The sequence below is a fragment of the Plectropomus leopardus genome, chromosome 6, assembly GCF_026936395.1.
Source record: "Plectropomus leopardus strain MGB_pleo_1.0 chromosome 6, ASM2693639v1, whole genome shotgun sequence".
NCBI classification, from domain to species: Eukaryota; Metazoa; Chordata; class Actinopteri; order Perciformes; family Serranidae; genus Plectropomus; species Plectropomus leopardus.
The window spans coordinates 29,028,961-29,045,153 of NC_142181.1; the positions used below are offsets into that span (position 1 = coordinate 29,028,961).

General features: G+C 38.9%; 1 protein-coding gene across 1 annotated transcript in view; it reads left to right on the plus strand.

Moving 5' to 3' along the window:
- The window catches only part of LOC121943341 (1,4-alpha-glucan-branching enzyme), a 96,706-nt gene that overhangs the window by 41,254 nt on the left and 39,259 nt on the right, over positions 1-16,193 (plus strand). Inside the window, exons 11-12 of the mRNA XM_042486861.2 lie at positions 8,358-8,468; positions 8,552-8,723. Coding sequence (XP_042342795.2) covers positions 8,358-8,468; positions 8,552-8,723 — 283 coding nt within the window. The remainder of the gene's footprint in view (positions 1-8,357; positions 8,469-8,551; positions 8,724-16,193) is intronic.

The following is a 16,193-nucleotide window of genomic DNA, read 5'->3' on the forward strand; positions in this document are numbered from 1 at the left end:
TGGTTCTATAGCAGTGCTCATTTCTTTTTCTTTTCCCCCCCTCCTTAATCCTACCTGCTGCACACATGGGAAGGTCCTTATTTATCCCTTCAAACACAGTTATGAATAAATGATGGAGGAGACATAACTGTTTTTGAAAATAAAAAAAAAGCAATAAGTAAAGAAACGCTTTCATAATACTAACTGAAAGGTCAACTAGTCACTGATCTCAGCTGAAATTTCTTCTCTGGTGCTTTTTTTTTCTTAAGTGGACCATTTGAATACCTTTACAGTTCACTTTGATTCATAATTCAATCTGAAACGCCTGTCCTTGGGGTAGCATTACATGATGTCAAAGCAAAGGTTACTTTTTGGTTTGAATTCACTGCTCTGTTAATTTTTCTCAACCAGTCAGACAATCTGAACAGTTGAAGATCAGAAACACTACTTTGTTGACAACAAACCCTCGTCCCTGCATGTTTATCAACCTCCACTCATTCCAAAGTACAGAGGATAATTCAGTCATAATGAATTCATGAAGAAAAGGGTCAAATATTTTCACTCTTAACACAAGGGACAGTAAGCTGTGAAGAAATATAGAAAATATCATTTTAAATTGAAATGATTGGAATTTCCATGAATAAATTTTATGAAATGGCAATGGAGCATGACAGTTGGTAGTCCTAAAATCCAGACATTCATTGAGTGGCGAGTTCCCTCAACAGATCTCTGATGCTTTTTGTACATATTGTACAGTGTCATTCATGTATGAGGTTAAAATATGTTAAAGATGTATTCATTTGTGGAGAAGATTGTGCTAAACAAATTGAAAAACAAATGATAGTGTATTATCAGTCTTTACTTCAATGCTTTTTGTCTTACATGCAAAAAAATCCATTGAAAATCACAAAAACTCTGAATGTTGGCCTACAAAGAGACATCATTGCTATACTTAAAGGTCCAGTTTGCAGGATCACATGACATCTAGCTGTGAGTTTGCAGAACTGAAACTTCTCCTGTGTTCCAAGGGTATAGGAAAACTGCAACGGATGAGGCGAAAACGAGAGAATGCGATTTGCACTGTCTAGTGGTTTGTTTGTCCTTTCTGGGCTATCATAGAACAACATGGCAGACTCTGTGGCAGAAAATGAAGATATAAACATCTCACTCTATGATAGAAAAAACACACAACATCTCTTATTTTCAGATGATAATAAAATAATGAAAATATCATTGTGAATATTCTAGACCAATAGATATTAACTTTAACAATAACTTTATTTGTATAGGACCTTTACAAAACAAGGTTTACAAAATGCTTTGAAAAGAAATGGGATACATAGATGGAGCTACTACAACAGAAAGCCAAACAGCCCTATTGAACATTTGATGAAACTCAGGTAGAGTAAGGATAACATTCAAATAAGAGCAAATAATGGAAGATGCACAGTGCATAAAGTCAGTATAAAATAATGCAAGAAATAGACCAGAAACAACAACAGAAAAAATAAAAGCGATCAAACCACAAATTAAAAGAAATAAAATTATAAAACATAGATTAAAAAGCTACATAAGAAATAAACGTTTTGTTTTTTTTTTAAAAAATAGAAAGAGATCCTACATTCTGGACCTTGAAAGATGAATTGTGTTTTTGAAAGTAGAAATGGATAATCTAAAACTTAAAACAGAATATAAAAATGAAAGGTTTAAAATTGATAGTTTTTCCTCCTTTAAATGACAAATATTCTGTAACGTAAAAACTACATTGTCTTTTAATGTTATTTCTGGTTATACTGCACTGAGGAAAAGCTTGTTTGGAGTAGTGAAGCCTTGTGGGTAAATGCCCTTTTGGGCAGAGCTGTTTTCTTGCCTACTGTCAGAGTTTTTCAGTTTATCCATGTTTCCTCAAGGTTACCATCAGTCATGCCACAAAGCTTAAGGTGCAGGTCTTTGCTCTGCTGTCTTCCAGACAAAATGTAGCTAATGTGTACACACTCAAACACAAAAACACACAGAAAAACACCCACTGAGGTAAAAGGCTCTCTGGAAGTTAACAATACAAAAAGAATAATTTGTTTGTGGATGTTAACAGTGTATTTTCAACATGCTGATAGAGTCACAGGAATTGTGCTTCACTAATATCATAAATAGAAGTTAGAACACTATGCTTAAAAGCATACCTGCACTTATTTACCCTTAAGATTTTGTAACATTAAATGCGTTTTACTATAATTGGTGGCTTTACATGGCAGCCTTGATAACCTCAAATGTAAATACTCAGAGGCCATTTTAATGTGGCTCAAGTTTATGCAGAAAACTGTCTCACTGGTCTTTTTCTATTTAATTCTTAAATCCCATATGAAAATTGACATCACATTGTAATTGGGCAAACACGGTGAGCTTAAAAGGTTTTAATTATAAAGGATGTAATTTATAAACCTAACATTTATAAACCTAACATTATGATTTGCATTGATGGACATTGGTTATTTTTACATTAAATGACTATGGAGTTGAATTAGAGTTTTGACAGCAGATTTAGCATATGAAAAACTTTATTACCTGGGCCAACAACACATTGTGAGAAAATGAACATGGGCAGCAGGGAATAATTTTTAGATAATACAACCTCAGTCTGATAAAGTCTTTAGGTGAGTAAGATGATAACAAAAACAGGAGCTGGAATAGACGGCTAATAAACACAACTTGAATATTTAATATCACCCCTGAAAATGAAAGTGAATATGACTAATCATTGCCAGCAAATGTAATAACACCATCATTGAGTGAGGTGTTGCCACGCAGCACTGCTTCAGACTAGATGGGAAATTCTGGGCGCCAAATATTCTCCGTCCTTCCACAACAACTGTTGAAGCACCCTTTAGCTCAGCACTTCAGCCCAAACTGCCACTGTGAAAGTACTTAATGGCCCACAATGGGAAAACATTGTTTATAACTGTGCAGCCATCACATATGAAAGTCCATAACTTAATGATGTTGAAGCCGAGTAGCACGGGGAAGTACATGCATACCCAGCCATCCATTCAGAGATCAATAAAGGTTATTCTAAATATCTTTATCCGAAAGTTTTGATGCACCAACACTGCTGCACATGTGCAGATTTCCTCTCAGAAAGCTTCTCTCAGCCGTGTCTTGGAGAAATGTTTGCCTCTTCTGCAGAAGTTGGATAGCTATTGGGATCTGTACATAACTCATAATTTATTTTCCTGATCCCCTCCGTGTTTCCTCAAAGCCTGTATTAGTAAAAAAAAAAAGCCAGCCATTCATCATCAGTATTCCACAGTGTTTTATGAAATCAGCAAACATTACTTTAGAAAGTACATTTGTGTAAAGCAGACAGGCAGCGGGTTATCTCTGGGGATGTGTCTGTCTGTTTGGGTTGGCTGGAATGTGGTTGTTTTGTGTCTTGCTTGTGTGTGTTCTGAGCAAGTAGAGGACTTTTGTTGTTTGATATTTTGAAGGAAAATGCTGTTTGTAGAATGCCTAAAGAGGTTATCTGTTGTAAGATTCATGTAAAGCTGTGCCTTTTTATCCCCTAGCCCACACTGAAAGTTATATTTACTCATATTTTGGTGAGAAAGCAAAGCAGTGTGTGTGACCTCGGCGCCGCATGCATCCTCTCGCACTACAGTTTCTTGTGTTTCTCGATGGGGGAAGTCTATGCATCGTTAATCAAGTCTGTCTCTCACAGTGGTGGGTTTTACTCAGTAGCGGGGATGGAGGGAGGAGGGATGGGGGGGTGTGAGAGAGATAGTCCCAGACTTGACCTTCCTCGGCGATGCTTGCACTAGCTGTGCGCAGGCAGTGCTGCACCGCTGAGACGCAGCCTCCTCCACGGTAACCAAAGGTTTCACAGGATTATCCTCGGGACGCCTCTGGAGAGGTTGTTGCTGCTTTTACTTTTCAAACAATATTGCTTGCAATGCAATATTCGTTTAGATACTTCTTCTGAGGAGATTTGACATCACGTGAATGGTAAAGCTGGGGGAGAGCAAGCGAGCAGCAGAATTCATGTATTTCTGTGCAGGGAAGCATTCATATGAACATGCCTTGGTATAGTCAGTGAAGTGCACTCAGGGCTAGCCTTGCCTCTTCTCACAGAGTGTCAATTAGGGAGGGATTTGAATGGACTGAAGTGGAGCCTCCAGTGAGGGGGGTGCTGCAGAGAAGGAGACATGGAGACGGGAGGGCAGGCATTTAAACAGACAGACTGAAAGACAGACAGAAGGAAAGACAGATGACAGACAGACAGAAGGACAGAGAAGAAAAGAAAGACAGAAAGAAAGAGATAGGCAGACAAATGGGCACACAGGCAGACAGAAAGATGGAAAGACAGAAAGAAGGTTAGACAAAGAGAAGAGCAACATGGCTTGGAGCGTATTTATAGATTCACACGTGTGCACCGATGAATCTCCGCTGGTTCCACGCATGGGGCCTCATGCTGTGTTTCGTCCTCAGCATGACTGATTGATATGACTCATTTACTGGCTGCAGAAGGCTGTTAGGACCAACAGGCTGTGAAAAATGAAGATATCCTAATGAGGACCAGATAAGGCGCACAGCACAAGTTTGGATGATTCGATCTGATTATGACCATAAAATGCTGTCACTCCTAATGGATAATGTTACAAAAGCCCTCTAATTTAACAAGCACCCTTCCCTCCAGCTACAATAGATTGAGATGTAATTGAAACAATTAGAGGCGGAGGAGGTAGAGGGCTCGCTGGTCGCGGCTAGGAAAGGAGAAGGAGACGCAGAGAATTCTCCGGCATCCCTCTGCTTCTCTCAGCTCTTCAGCTTGAATGACCTCTGAGTCAATTGTCCCGATTTGTGTTTCTATTCCTCCATTTATTTTAATTGAATGAAAATATCAGTCTGCACAGTTCTCTCTTTATTAGTTTCAGTGGGAAAATCCATTTCTAGTCCACATACTTTGCTCTGTCCATCATACTGGAAACACTTTCAATTAGCACAACTTAATAAAATTCAGGCTGCTGGCAAGCAATGATGGACTCCAGCTTGTTTATGTAAACATGTCAGCGGCTTCATCGCCAGCCTTTAAGGGGCGCCCACTCTCTTTGACCCCCTTGGCCGATGTCACCTTCCTCTCGCCTCCTATCACGGCACCATTTCAGCTTCATTCTGCTTAATTTTATATGTTAATTGCACTCTGAGGCCTCCGCTGTTTGGTGTTAACCAGCGGTACAGGATTTAGACTGTGTCTTCTTCAGCAAACTGTGAGGTGAGCCAAGAAGTGCCTTTCAGCTGAGTCAAGCCTCCGAAGGAGACATCTGCGTGGGCACAATGTTCATTAATATCTAAAAACTGTGAAAAATATGAAGATGGGGGGGCATTATCTTGAACCACAAGATTGAGTGTTGCACACCTTCGTTCCCTGCTCAACTGCGGGGGCGCCGCTGTATGTGTGAAGAGAGGATGTCCCCATAGCAACACAAACACAGCGGTGGTGTTTGCAAAGACAGGGGAAGCAGGATGCGCGGGCCAGCAACCGAATGTAAAACAAGAGCTTTACACTGAACACATGTCTGCCTCCGAGTCCTTCCCGGTGCCATGCGATGGAAGCAGAGAGGCTCTTGAATCAGTCACAGCATGTCGGTGGCAGCAAGATGACCTCATCCAGCACTGCTAGATTTTTTCCTTATTTTATTTCTGGCTCTGCCTAATTAATCTGGGCACTCTGGTTGGCTCCTGACAGCAGGCTTGTAAAGTAAGATTTGTGCACTGCTCATTATCATTGATGAAGTGGAGTGTCAGTGGTGCCAGGAAGCTCGGCTGGTCGGGGCTGATGTGGGTGAGCTGGTGGTAGGAAAGTCGTCAACCCAGTCACTCCTGTCTCCGCTCAGACAGTCCCACTCCCAGATTAATTGCTCCCAGACCACTTTTGCGGTTGAATTGAATTGTAATGATTCATAAGGAAGTGTAAAGTGTCTGATTGTATGTGGATGTGGAGGCGGCTGGGATGATCTCCGGGGTATATCCTGCAGATTTACTTGTTTAGCCTTTATAATGGAGGGGAGGAGGAGTTAAATTAATTTTTAAACTTTGCAATACTATTCAATTTATCCATATGTTAACAACTGTATTGTAAAATTACCCATGATGCTAGTCATCCATTTTACATTAACAAGATACCTTTTATTCACTTTTCATCTTGATCATAAAGAAATGTTATTTTTTTATTGATAAAATTTTTCAGACTTGTGATTATGTGCATTTTTATGTATGTATCTGATAATATTCCAGATGCAATTCCATTTTTTTCTTTTTTTCAATTTTCCAAAATTCACTGATGTTACATTAGGCCTCAAAAAGACTCTGATTCACAGTTCTGTTGTATTGCTCTTTATCATTATACAGTATTGTTGAAAACAGAGCTTGAACTGTAGAAACATAATTTTTCTTACACGTCGTGACACAACAGACCTCAAACCTCAGCAAAATTTCATCTTGGATTTTTTCATATTTTGGTTTATTATTTCCCATGTTTTCATTTAATTGTACATTTTTACTTTTTAATATCCTCGGAAATACTTTGTTTAAGCCCCCTTTGCACATGTCATTCCCTACATATCTAAGTAGTTTATTGTATTTCTTTTGCCATAATGAGCGGTCTGGTATGTATGATTTAGGGGCATATATTTGCAGAAATGGTATTTAAAATCAATAGCAATGAAAACAAAAAACGTTGTGTTCTTATTACCTTAGAATGAGCTGTTTATATATGGAGCAGGTCCTCCTCCACAGAGTCATTTTTGTTCTACAGTAGCTCAGCATAGACAAATCTAACACTGACTCTAGAAAGGTGTTTGTGTTTTCACGGTGGCCATCATAGTTCTCCTACATGCTTGGCACACAGGAGAAGTGTTATTTCAGCAAACTCACCACTAGATGCCACTAAATCCTGCACACTAGGCCTTTAATAGAAACATTAAATACTCATCGCTAAATACAGTGAGACAATCATGTTAACACAAAAAGAGTTCAACACAAGCAAAAAAACTCGTGATGCATTTTCTTTCAAAGCAATGTTACATGGTGTAATCAAAATCATTTTAATACAATTCAAATCCATTTTCAGGGAACAAAAACAGGTGGTTTAACCTGGCAGATGGAATGGGTAAAAGCAAATTGCAAAGCCTGCTTGTTGACTTGTGATTTTAATGTGATGTTAGAAATTATACTGATGTTTGTTCCAAGGTATCTGAGGTCGGTGGCATCAGGGGCCTGATCAGTTTAGATGTGGAGCTAAAACCAAAGAGCAGCCAGCATGGCTCGGCTAGAGGATCTGAGGCAGCGCACTGAGCTCAGGGGGGCTTAAAAGGTCTGAGAATTTGTTGTACATGCAGATGAGAAATGCCTCGCCAAGGTTTTCTGGTGGCATTGGCAATGACTAATATGGCCACACAAGGCTAAGGTGAAGAGGAGTGAATGTGAACAGATGGTGATATATAGAGCCAGAGAGCCTCTATTTAGGTGGACCAGCCAGTTCATCTCAGACATATTGATCGACACAATTTACTCTCTTTACTCGGAGGATTATGGCTCTGTAGAGTAATATAAAGGTTTCCTGACATGTCAATCAGCTGTCACAGCAAATTCCACCGAGCAGACTTCAGCCTGTCACTGAGATGGGCTCTCCAACTCCCCCACGAATCAGACAGGCTGCATGTCTATCACCAAGGGTTCTTGGAGGGCATAAACTCTCTTTTTTCCATTTAGGAATGATATTGATACTGTGGCTTTCTAGCATCTCTCTTGTTTGTAAAATCATCGCTGTGGCCACTGCTGTCCAAGTGGTTATCTTTACCCTGCCCTGTGCTCCTGTTTGCGTGTGTAACTTGGAGTGATTTGGATCATAAAGCAGCACTGTGCAGGCACATCTGCTTGAGATGCATGTTTTCAGTGGCCTCTTTTTTCCCTCCTGACCTCCGAAAATGACTCCTTTGGCAGGAAGTGTGCATGTAGGCAGGCCAGTGGCAGGGCATCGATTCCATGGTTGGATTTATTGTTGAATCCCTCCGTTTGGATGAGAGGCTCTGACCTTGCCCATCTCAGGTGGGGAGAGCTGAAGCCTTACTACCCATGGGCTGTAGAGAAGTTATTAAAAACTCCATTACCGCCATTCAAAGGTAGACATAACTCACAGTGCGGATATAGAGATGTCAAAACAGAGATTGATCTGAGAAAGAAGTGTAACCCAGAGAAAACTTAAGAAAGGTAGAAAGAGTGCCAGGACTGAAATACTGATCTTTAGACATCAGTCAGAGGCCGGATGGATCTTTCAGCTACACATCTATCATACCCTTTTTCAATAACCCCTCTCTGTCACTGTGTAGATCCTGAAGGAGTTTAAGGATGAGGACTGGAACATAGGCAATATCGTCCACACACTGATCAACAGGCGCTATGGAGAGAAATGCATTGCCTATGCAGAAAGTCATGATCAGGTAGGTTATCTGCTACAGTTCATTGTGTCAGTGTAGTCTGCATTATCTTTCTGTGGGTCATAAAACATAAGCTGCCTCTCCAGGCTCTGGTTGGGGATAAGACTCTGGCCTTCTGGTTGATGGACAAGGAGATGTACACCAACATGAGCTCTCTGACTCCCATGACACCCGTCATCGACCGCGGCATGCAGCTGCATAAGATGATCCGCCTCCTCACTCATGGTCTGGGTGGGGAAGGCTACCTCAACTTCATGGGTGAGTTATAATGGCAGCACACAGAGAATCTGCCCCTACAGTTGCCTAGGAATTATACTGTACACTAAAATAAAAAATATTTAGCAGTCAGTTAGAAATGTTGTATAAACATTGTACTTGCAGATCATGATTTTTGATGGCGTCTCAAGGCATATTTCAAAGTTATTATATCTATTTATCCTTTGACAGAAAATGTATCTAGGCAAGGCAGCTTTATTTGTACAGAACATTTCATACAACAGGAAAATGCAAAGTGCATTACAGAGCAATAATATATAAAACATATTAAAGGATAGAGACTTAAAAAAGAGTAAAGAGAAAAGATATAAAGGTGAACTTAATTGCTAAATGATGTACAATTTAAAATAAAATCACCATCAAAAATAGCAAAAGTGCAGACAAGAGGTTAAAAAGATACAAGGAGACTGATAAAAAGATTATATAAAATGATCAAGTTTAAAAATAAGTTTGCAGTCATAACCTGGTTGAGTAGGCAGTGTGAAAAAGGAAGGATTTTACCTCTGACTTAAAAGTGGTCAGAGTCGGGGCTTGTCTTACATCATCTTGGGATGGTCAGTGGAACAATAAGCTCTCAGCAAGCGAAAATGACATTTTTTTTTTTTCTCTCTCGAGTATCAGAATATGCTGTTATTCTCTGATGCATATAACTGTAAATTAAATATATGTTTTTTTTAAACCAGTAGTCAAAAAACAAGACAATATATACTACAAACTACTAAGTGATTTATTTGAAAGAATAATAGACATATTAAACTGTAATGAAAATAAGCATTTGTTGCAGCCTTAATATGCTGTAATTATACATTTTCATGGATTGATTTCATTTACATATATTCCAATTAAAAATTCCAACCCTGTCTCCTAGAAATCATGTTTTCATGCTGCTAAACTGCTTTCTTAATTACATTGTTGTGGCAACATAATCTCTGCCTGAATTATGTTCATACAGCGTTCCTCTCAGGTGACAAAACACTACATTCTTGTAACGCTTGGGCTCCCCATGAAGGTTGTTAATAACAAAAATGGCTGTTCAAAGTGCCTGACTTTGACACCAGATTCCTATTTTAAGTTTAGGCAACAAAAGTTCTTTGGAAAGGTTGTGAAAGGTTTGGTAAATGTTAATTAGAATAAATGTAAATGAATCACATTTCCCTCAAAAACATATTTCCCGTTTGAAAATTAGTTGTATATAATTGTAATTTCTAGGAGACAGTGCAGCAAATTCAGGCATAAAATGGACAAAATGCAAAGAATTTAGCTCACAATATGCATACTGTATAATCATGTTGTTTAGGCTTTTGCATCATATTGCTTTGGCACAACATATTGATTTGCATCGCATTACTTCTCATTTGATCATACCATTTGTAATAAAGTCCTGTGATCAGGTCACAATAATTCATCGTACATGACATTGAAAAGTCAAGAAGCAACCAAGGTCGAGATTGTGAGGCAACATCCTTGCTTTTTGGTTCATTTTTTGTTAAATGAGTCGAGGGGAATCAGCTCAGATCCCTCTCATGCACTTTATTCCTCCTGAGTTTGAACCTCTTCCCTCAGGTGAACGCAAAAAGCCCTCAGTGTTCACCAAACAGATATAAATGTGCATGTATTCTACTGTCCATCCGAGTCCTCCACGGGCAACAGGCAGAAACAGGCTTCACTATACATTTTTAATTGATGAGCTCTCCCTTCTGTGTTCATTTGCACTGCGGCCCAGGGTGTTATTTCTGTAGTTAAGCGTCATTTATTTTTGTCCCTATCAATATGTCATATCTTTAAGACTCACAACTGATTTTACCTTTGCAATTATAAAAATATCTTAATTCATAAAGGCTTGAAATACCTTGAAGTAGAAGTTGTCACTTGTTTTCCATTTGGGGTAAAGTGCTCAGTTATTAGATTTGTTATATTTCTTTCATGGATATGTCTCTGGAGTAGCTCGTGACCAGTGAGTCAAGGCTGATGATAAGCATCAAAGGAGCCTTTTGAAGTGGGGTTGACATTAATACTCACTTTCTCCAGCTGATGGTGAAATACAGGACAAAAGCTGTCTAAGATCAGATAGGTTCCTTATTTTTTCAAATTGACTCTAATTCTCAGTCACTGTTGAGATGCTTCTCATTTTCAACACACCATCTGAGCTGCGGCGTGCTTTATCAGGGCCTGCTGGTGTAGATAATAAAGTGATAATTAATGATGTTGTAAGTTGACCTTGCTTGAAGGGAATGTGTTTCCTTGGATGTGCCGCTGTCTGGCTTAATGTAAATACAGCCTACACTTGTGATCCACAGCATTGTAGCTCCACCTGGTGACTAGGTGATCCGGTTGATTTCTAAGTCCAGACAAAGTGTCCATGCTACCTTATCACTCAGTATGCACTACAATGCCCAGTCTTACTTGATGAAAAAGAGTGAAACGCCCTGTGAATTTCTGCGCAGTGGACTGATGTGCGAGGGGAAAAGAAGCACAATCAAAGCAGCTGTTCTCCGTGGACAATCATAACAGGCCAGCTCATAATGAACAGGATGTCAAAGAACTGACCCCATGTGGGTACGTGAAGGACAGTTGATAGTAATTATATCTGATTCTCTGGCGAAAGCTTAGCTAAAAGGCACACTCTGCTGTACTCTTGGTGCTTTATCTCCCATGGATTTTAGGTACCGCATTTACTCTCAGCCAATCAGTGCAGCTTCATAATCATTAAGACTTGATATGGTGAGTGGAAAACAATACTTGAAATGTTAATTGTTTAATAATGTTTTCATTAAAAGCCAATCACTTATGTTTTGTCAAATGGACTTAAGTGTGCAGTCAAGCCTTAATCCATATTTTTTGTGCATCTTTTATCAAATTTATAATCACAAAGCCCATAAATGTATATAGTAGCAAACGGACAATCTCTTATAAGTCTCTTGTTTCAGTCGATGACTGATTTAGGAAGCAACCCATTAAAGGAGGCTCAAACTAGTCAATGCATCGGCTTCCTCCAGATTAAAATGATTTCATCTGGCTAAAAAAGGCAATAATTAAAGAGCATGACAAGAGCATGGTAGTCATTATAGGAGCAGCGTTTCTTTTACAAAGCTAGAAATAACAATATCATAACCAGAAAGCTTATACTCTTATTTTCTTTATCCAGTTTCTGTTATCATTTTAGTAAAATGTGTATAACGGTCTTGTCTTAGTAATAATATGTATGCATGGACACATTACTGAATGCAACTTCAGGGCACAGGCCCCGGGGCCCAAAGTGTCAGGGGCCCCCTGGCTTTCACTTGCAAAATGTCATTCAAATAAAAACATACTGACTATGAAGAGACTGAAGAGACTCAGTGACCACAAAGAGACACATAAAGACCACAAGATGATGCAAAGGAACTGCAAAGAGACACAAAATAACTTAAAAACGGACTAAACAACTACAAAGAGACACAAAACAGCCTCAAGGAGACACACACTGACCAATTAAGACATACAGTTTCCTCAGAAAGACACAAAATTGTGCCCAAGAGACCAAAACGACTGCAGTGAGACACAAAACTACCACAATGAGACACACAATCATTACAAAAAGACACAAAATGACTAAAAGAGATTCAAAACAACCACAAGGAAACTCATAATGGCCACAAAAAGCTGCATAATGACTACAAAGACACACAAACCACCACATAGATGGTGTTTCTGGCTCCTATGTAGGAGAGATGGCGGGGCCCTTCCAGCACATCTTTGCTAAGGGGCCCATTGTATCATAATCTGCCCATGAACAAACAATATATTGAACTTTGTACACTCTATTCATTTGATCATTCTTCCCATTTGCCTCCCCCTGTAAACCCTTGCACTTGCATCTTTTCTCTGTTTTATCCAGAAAGTAAATCAAAATTAGTGAGTCACTAAAATGATACTGAGATATGGGTCTCAATTATAAATACATCTATTCTGCCTATATATTCACTTTAAATTTGAACTGAAAAATGTGTTTAAAAAATCCTTCCAAGTTCTATACCTGTCTTATTAGAGTCAATGTGGAAATATGTCTCTCATTGTCTTATAAAATATGCCCTTAATGGTGATCTTGCTTCTCCTCCTTCTGGCTCTGAGCAGTATTTAAACCTCCAGATCAAAGATAATTCTTCTTACCGATGAAGTTCTCTCCAGTCTGGACTAGAAGCCTTTCATTACCACTATTACTGCACAAACTTATGGATGCTCTGTCAGACATGTTACTGTCCTCCAACCCTCTGAGTTGTCTAATTTCTTCAAAGGGCCAATGAGGATCCAGGAGGCTCTTGGTAGTTATGTAACTCAATCGCAATCCTTGTTCAAACAGACACTTATGACCCTTCCATTTTTACTTTTGTATAAACCTTTCACGTATCAGCTAATTTGTTAGGTTTTGTTTGCAGGTGTTGTATAATAGAAGGACAAACTCTTCTGTAGGATACACAGAGCAGTTCCAGAGAACATGAAAAGAACACAAATAATGTATAATTTAAAGTTCCTTCTTAAAATGACTGCTTCACAATTATAGCTAATTGTGCTCACTCTTAAATCAGGGTTTGCAGAATTATGCAGTCAAATAAGGCAAACCTGCAATTTAAACTTTAATTAACCCCATTTTGTCAAGTAACGCTCAGTGGTTCAAAAAGATATGGAAAGAAGACCAGTATTAATGAAACAGAAAAGGAATATTGTTCTTTTTTGAGATCTGCTGTCTGGGTGACTAAAAAATGGTGTTATCATCTTTTTTTAAAAGTAATAATGGATGAAAGTTAAAAAGAAATTTTCATAAAGAACACAAACTCTGAAAACTGAAAAAAAAAGTTTCAAAATCTACAAAGCCATACCGCTCTGAGGTTCATCCTTGAGAACTTTCCAAAGTGCAGGCCATCGGGCAAGCATAGGGACAAAGAAAATCAAGTGGATCTGAGATGACATGCCGTGTCAATGGATCAATGACGACAGAGTCATTTAGTCAGTGCTGAGCAAGAGCAAATTGTTTGAGCAAGCAAATCAATTTGAAGTGCCTAGCCTAGAAAAACCCATTTATTTACTCATGACCAATAGCAAACACCACACAGCAAGAGGACAGAGGGAGCATCCGCATTTGAGATGCTGAGAGATGGATACTGTAAGGGATGTTGGAGTGTCAATGACATTAAAGTGCCGAGTGGCGTGGCAGTAATGAAACGCCTCAGTGGTTTTATCATTACATCAGCAGGGACAGAATGGAAGCGCTCGCACTTCCTGACTTTCAGGGCTCACGGAGACTTAAGATAACCTTGCAGATTCACTGTCTAAATTATTGAGTTGAAAACTTCTCCCTCCGTATTCATGAAGTGCTACAATACAACAGGCAGGCATTATGCTGCGGCCTTGGATGGTGAATTGAAAACCAGCACTCCCTCTTCATACATTTCAAATAGATAATCTCACCGAGAGCTAACTGTGCTCTTAGGCTCATGGTTTTGGATGAACAAGGCATTCTCACCACTGCTTTTAGACCAGTAATGTTTATTTAATGTGCAAACTGGGAGTGGGAGTGTACATTAACGCAGTAACAAGAAATCAATCTAGCAAGTGCAAATAATCATTGCATCATGTTTGCCGTTTTTTTTCCCCCTGCACTGCACATGAAGCCCTCTGTGACTCTTGTCTTCCCACCCCTTCTGATTCCCTCATTGATCTTCCTTTGCCAGAATCCCTCCAATGGAAAACACATTGATCCTTGGCTCCTTCTTGTGCTGCTAATTAGTGAGGGGACTGTGTCACTGTCAGGCCCTTATCTGATGCAGGGCTGTGTAGAGGAGTAATGGGATGTGCCAGCTGAAAAGCTGTCTGACATAACCTTGTGTAAACATGGTTGCCCCCCATTAATCATATCGTTATTGGAACCACCATAAATTTAAGCGTCAACCTTATCCAACAAACTATTAGTTATTTTTTTCACCCTTTGGCATGGGCACAAAATCTGATTGGCACTTCTTAAAATAAACGTGATTTTATTTTCTTATTTTGGAATTTTGCCCCTGATTTTTTATTGGTTGTGATGACAGGTTATTTTCAGAATATATAATATAATCTGCAGACAAACTTCCATATGTTTATATGAAAACTGATATAAAATTAATAAATGTAATTAAAATGAATTCATAATAAAATTGCAATAAATGTATTTATTTTGCAAATAAGACAGTGTGTCAGTCATGTAAGCTGCTCTTTGAGGCTTTATAGGCCCAGTGGTGGTTTGTGCTAAATGCTAACTTCAAATTTGATGGCAATCCATCAAATAGTTGTTGAAACACTTCACTCAAACCCACAGATGTAAGCCAGCTGGTGGCAGTAGAGTCAAATTCAGAGGATAACTGAAGTCATTCATCTTCTGGACACCATGAATGTTTGTACCGAATTTAATGGCAATCCATCCAGTAGTTATTTAGATATTTCAATCTTTAACAAATTGGTGGACTGATACACCAGCATTGCCATCCCCAGATCCATGCTGCCATATTACAGCTAAAAAAACCTCCTAATTGTTTTTTCCTCTTGAAGGATAGCTGTGGCTGATTACAATTTTGGGGTATTACTTTTGTAGATGTGGCACTCAGTCCTATCAGTAATAATAAAATTGCACTCAAAAAGTTAATTTCTGAAATGAAAGCTAAAACGAACTCCAGGGGGTCAAGAAACATGAGAAGTCTGGTCATACAGGCTTTACACAAACCCTCAGGTTAGCCAGACTTGTTTGGAAGAAGCAAACAGTAAAACTATTAGCTGTACTTTGGAAACATCCATCCCATTTTACAGACTGACTTCCTGCATTAACTGTGAGCTACCTTCTTTTTATTGGTTGTGCGTGTGATTGTTAATTTATGGTGGCCTTACATTAAATTACTTTTCAAGCAATTTCACTGTTGCAGGCAAATTTCTTATGTCAGAATAAAATCATGAGTTTTATTTCAGTTGGTTCATAAGTCAGTCCAAGCTGTGTTAAGCTAGTCTTTTTCTTGTCTTGATGTTCCTAAAAAAACTAAAACATGTTTGATATTATAAGTTTTTAGTTCAAGTTCAATGATGTAAACATTGACAACAACCAGTAGCCGTGCACTCTCCAGCACCAAATAACAAGCGGCAAACTGGGTTGACAGTTAACATGGAGGGGACGCCAGGGAGGTGCGGAGTGAAAAAGAGTCTGTGTTTGATTCAACATTTATCTGATCCACAAAACAGCACTTATTTTAGTGAGACATCTTAATTTACTATACGCCTCTCATTTCCACAGTCTCCTCCCTCTATAATAGTGCAGCTGACAGTTAAAGCAACAAAATCCGAAATTGTAAGTTTGTAAATAAATATAGTTTATCTTTATGGATTATATTGATGCAGAATTGACAAGAATACTGTCAACATATAACATCTAGTATCTTGTGTTTCTGGTGTTAT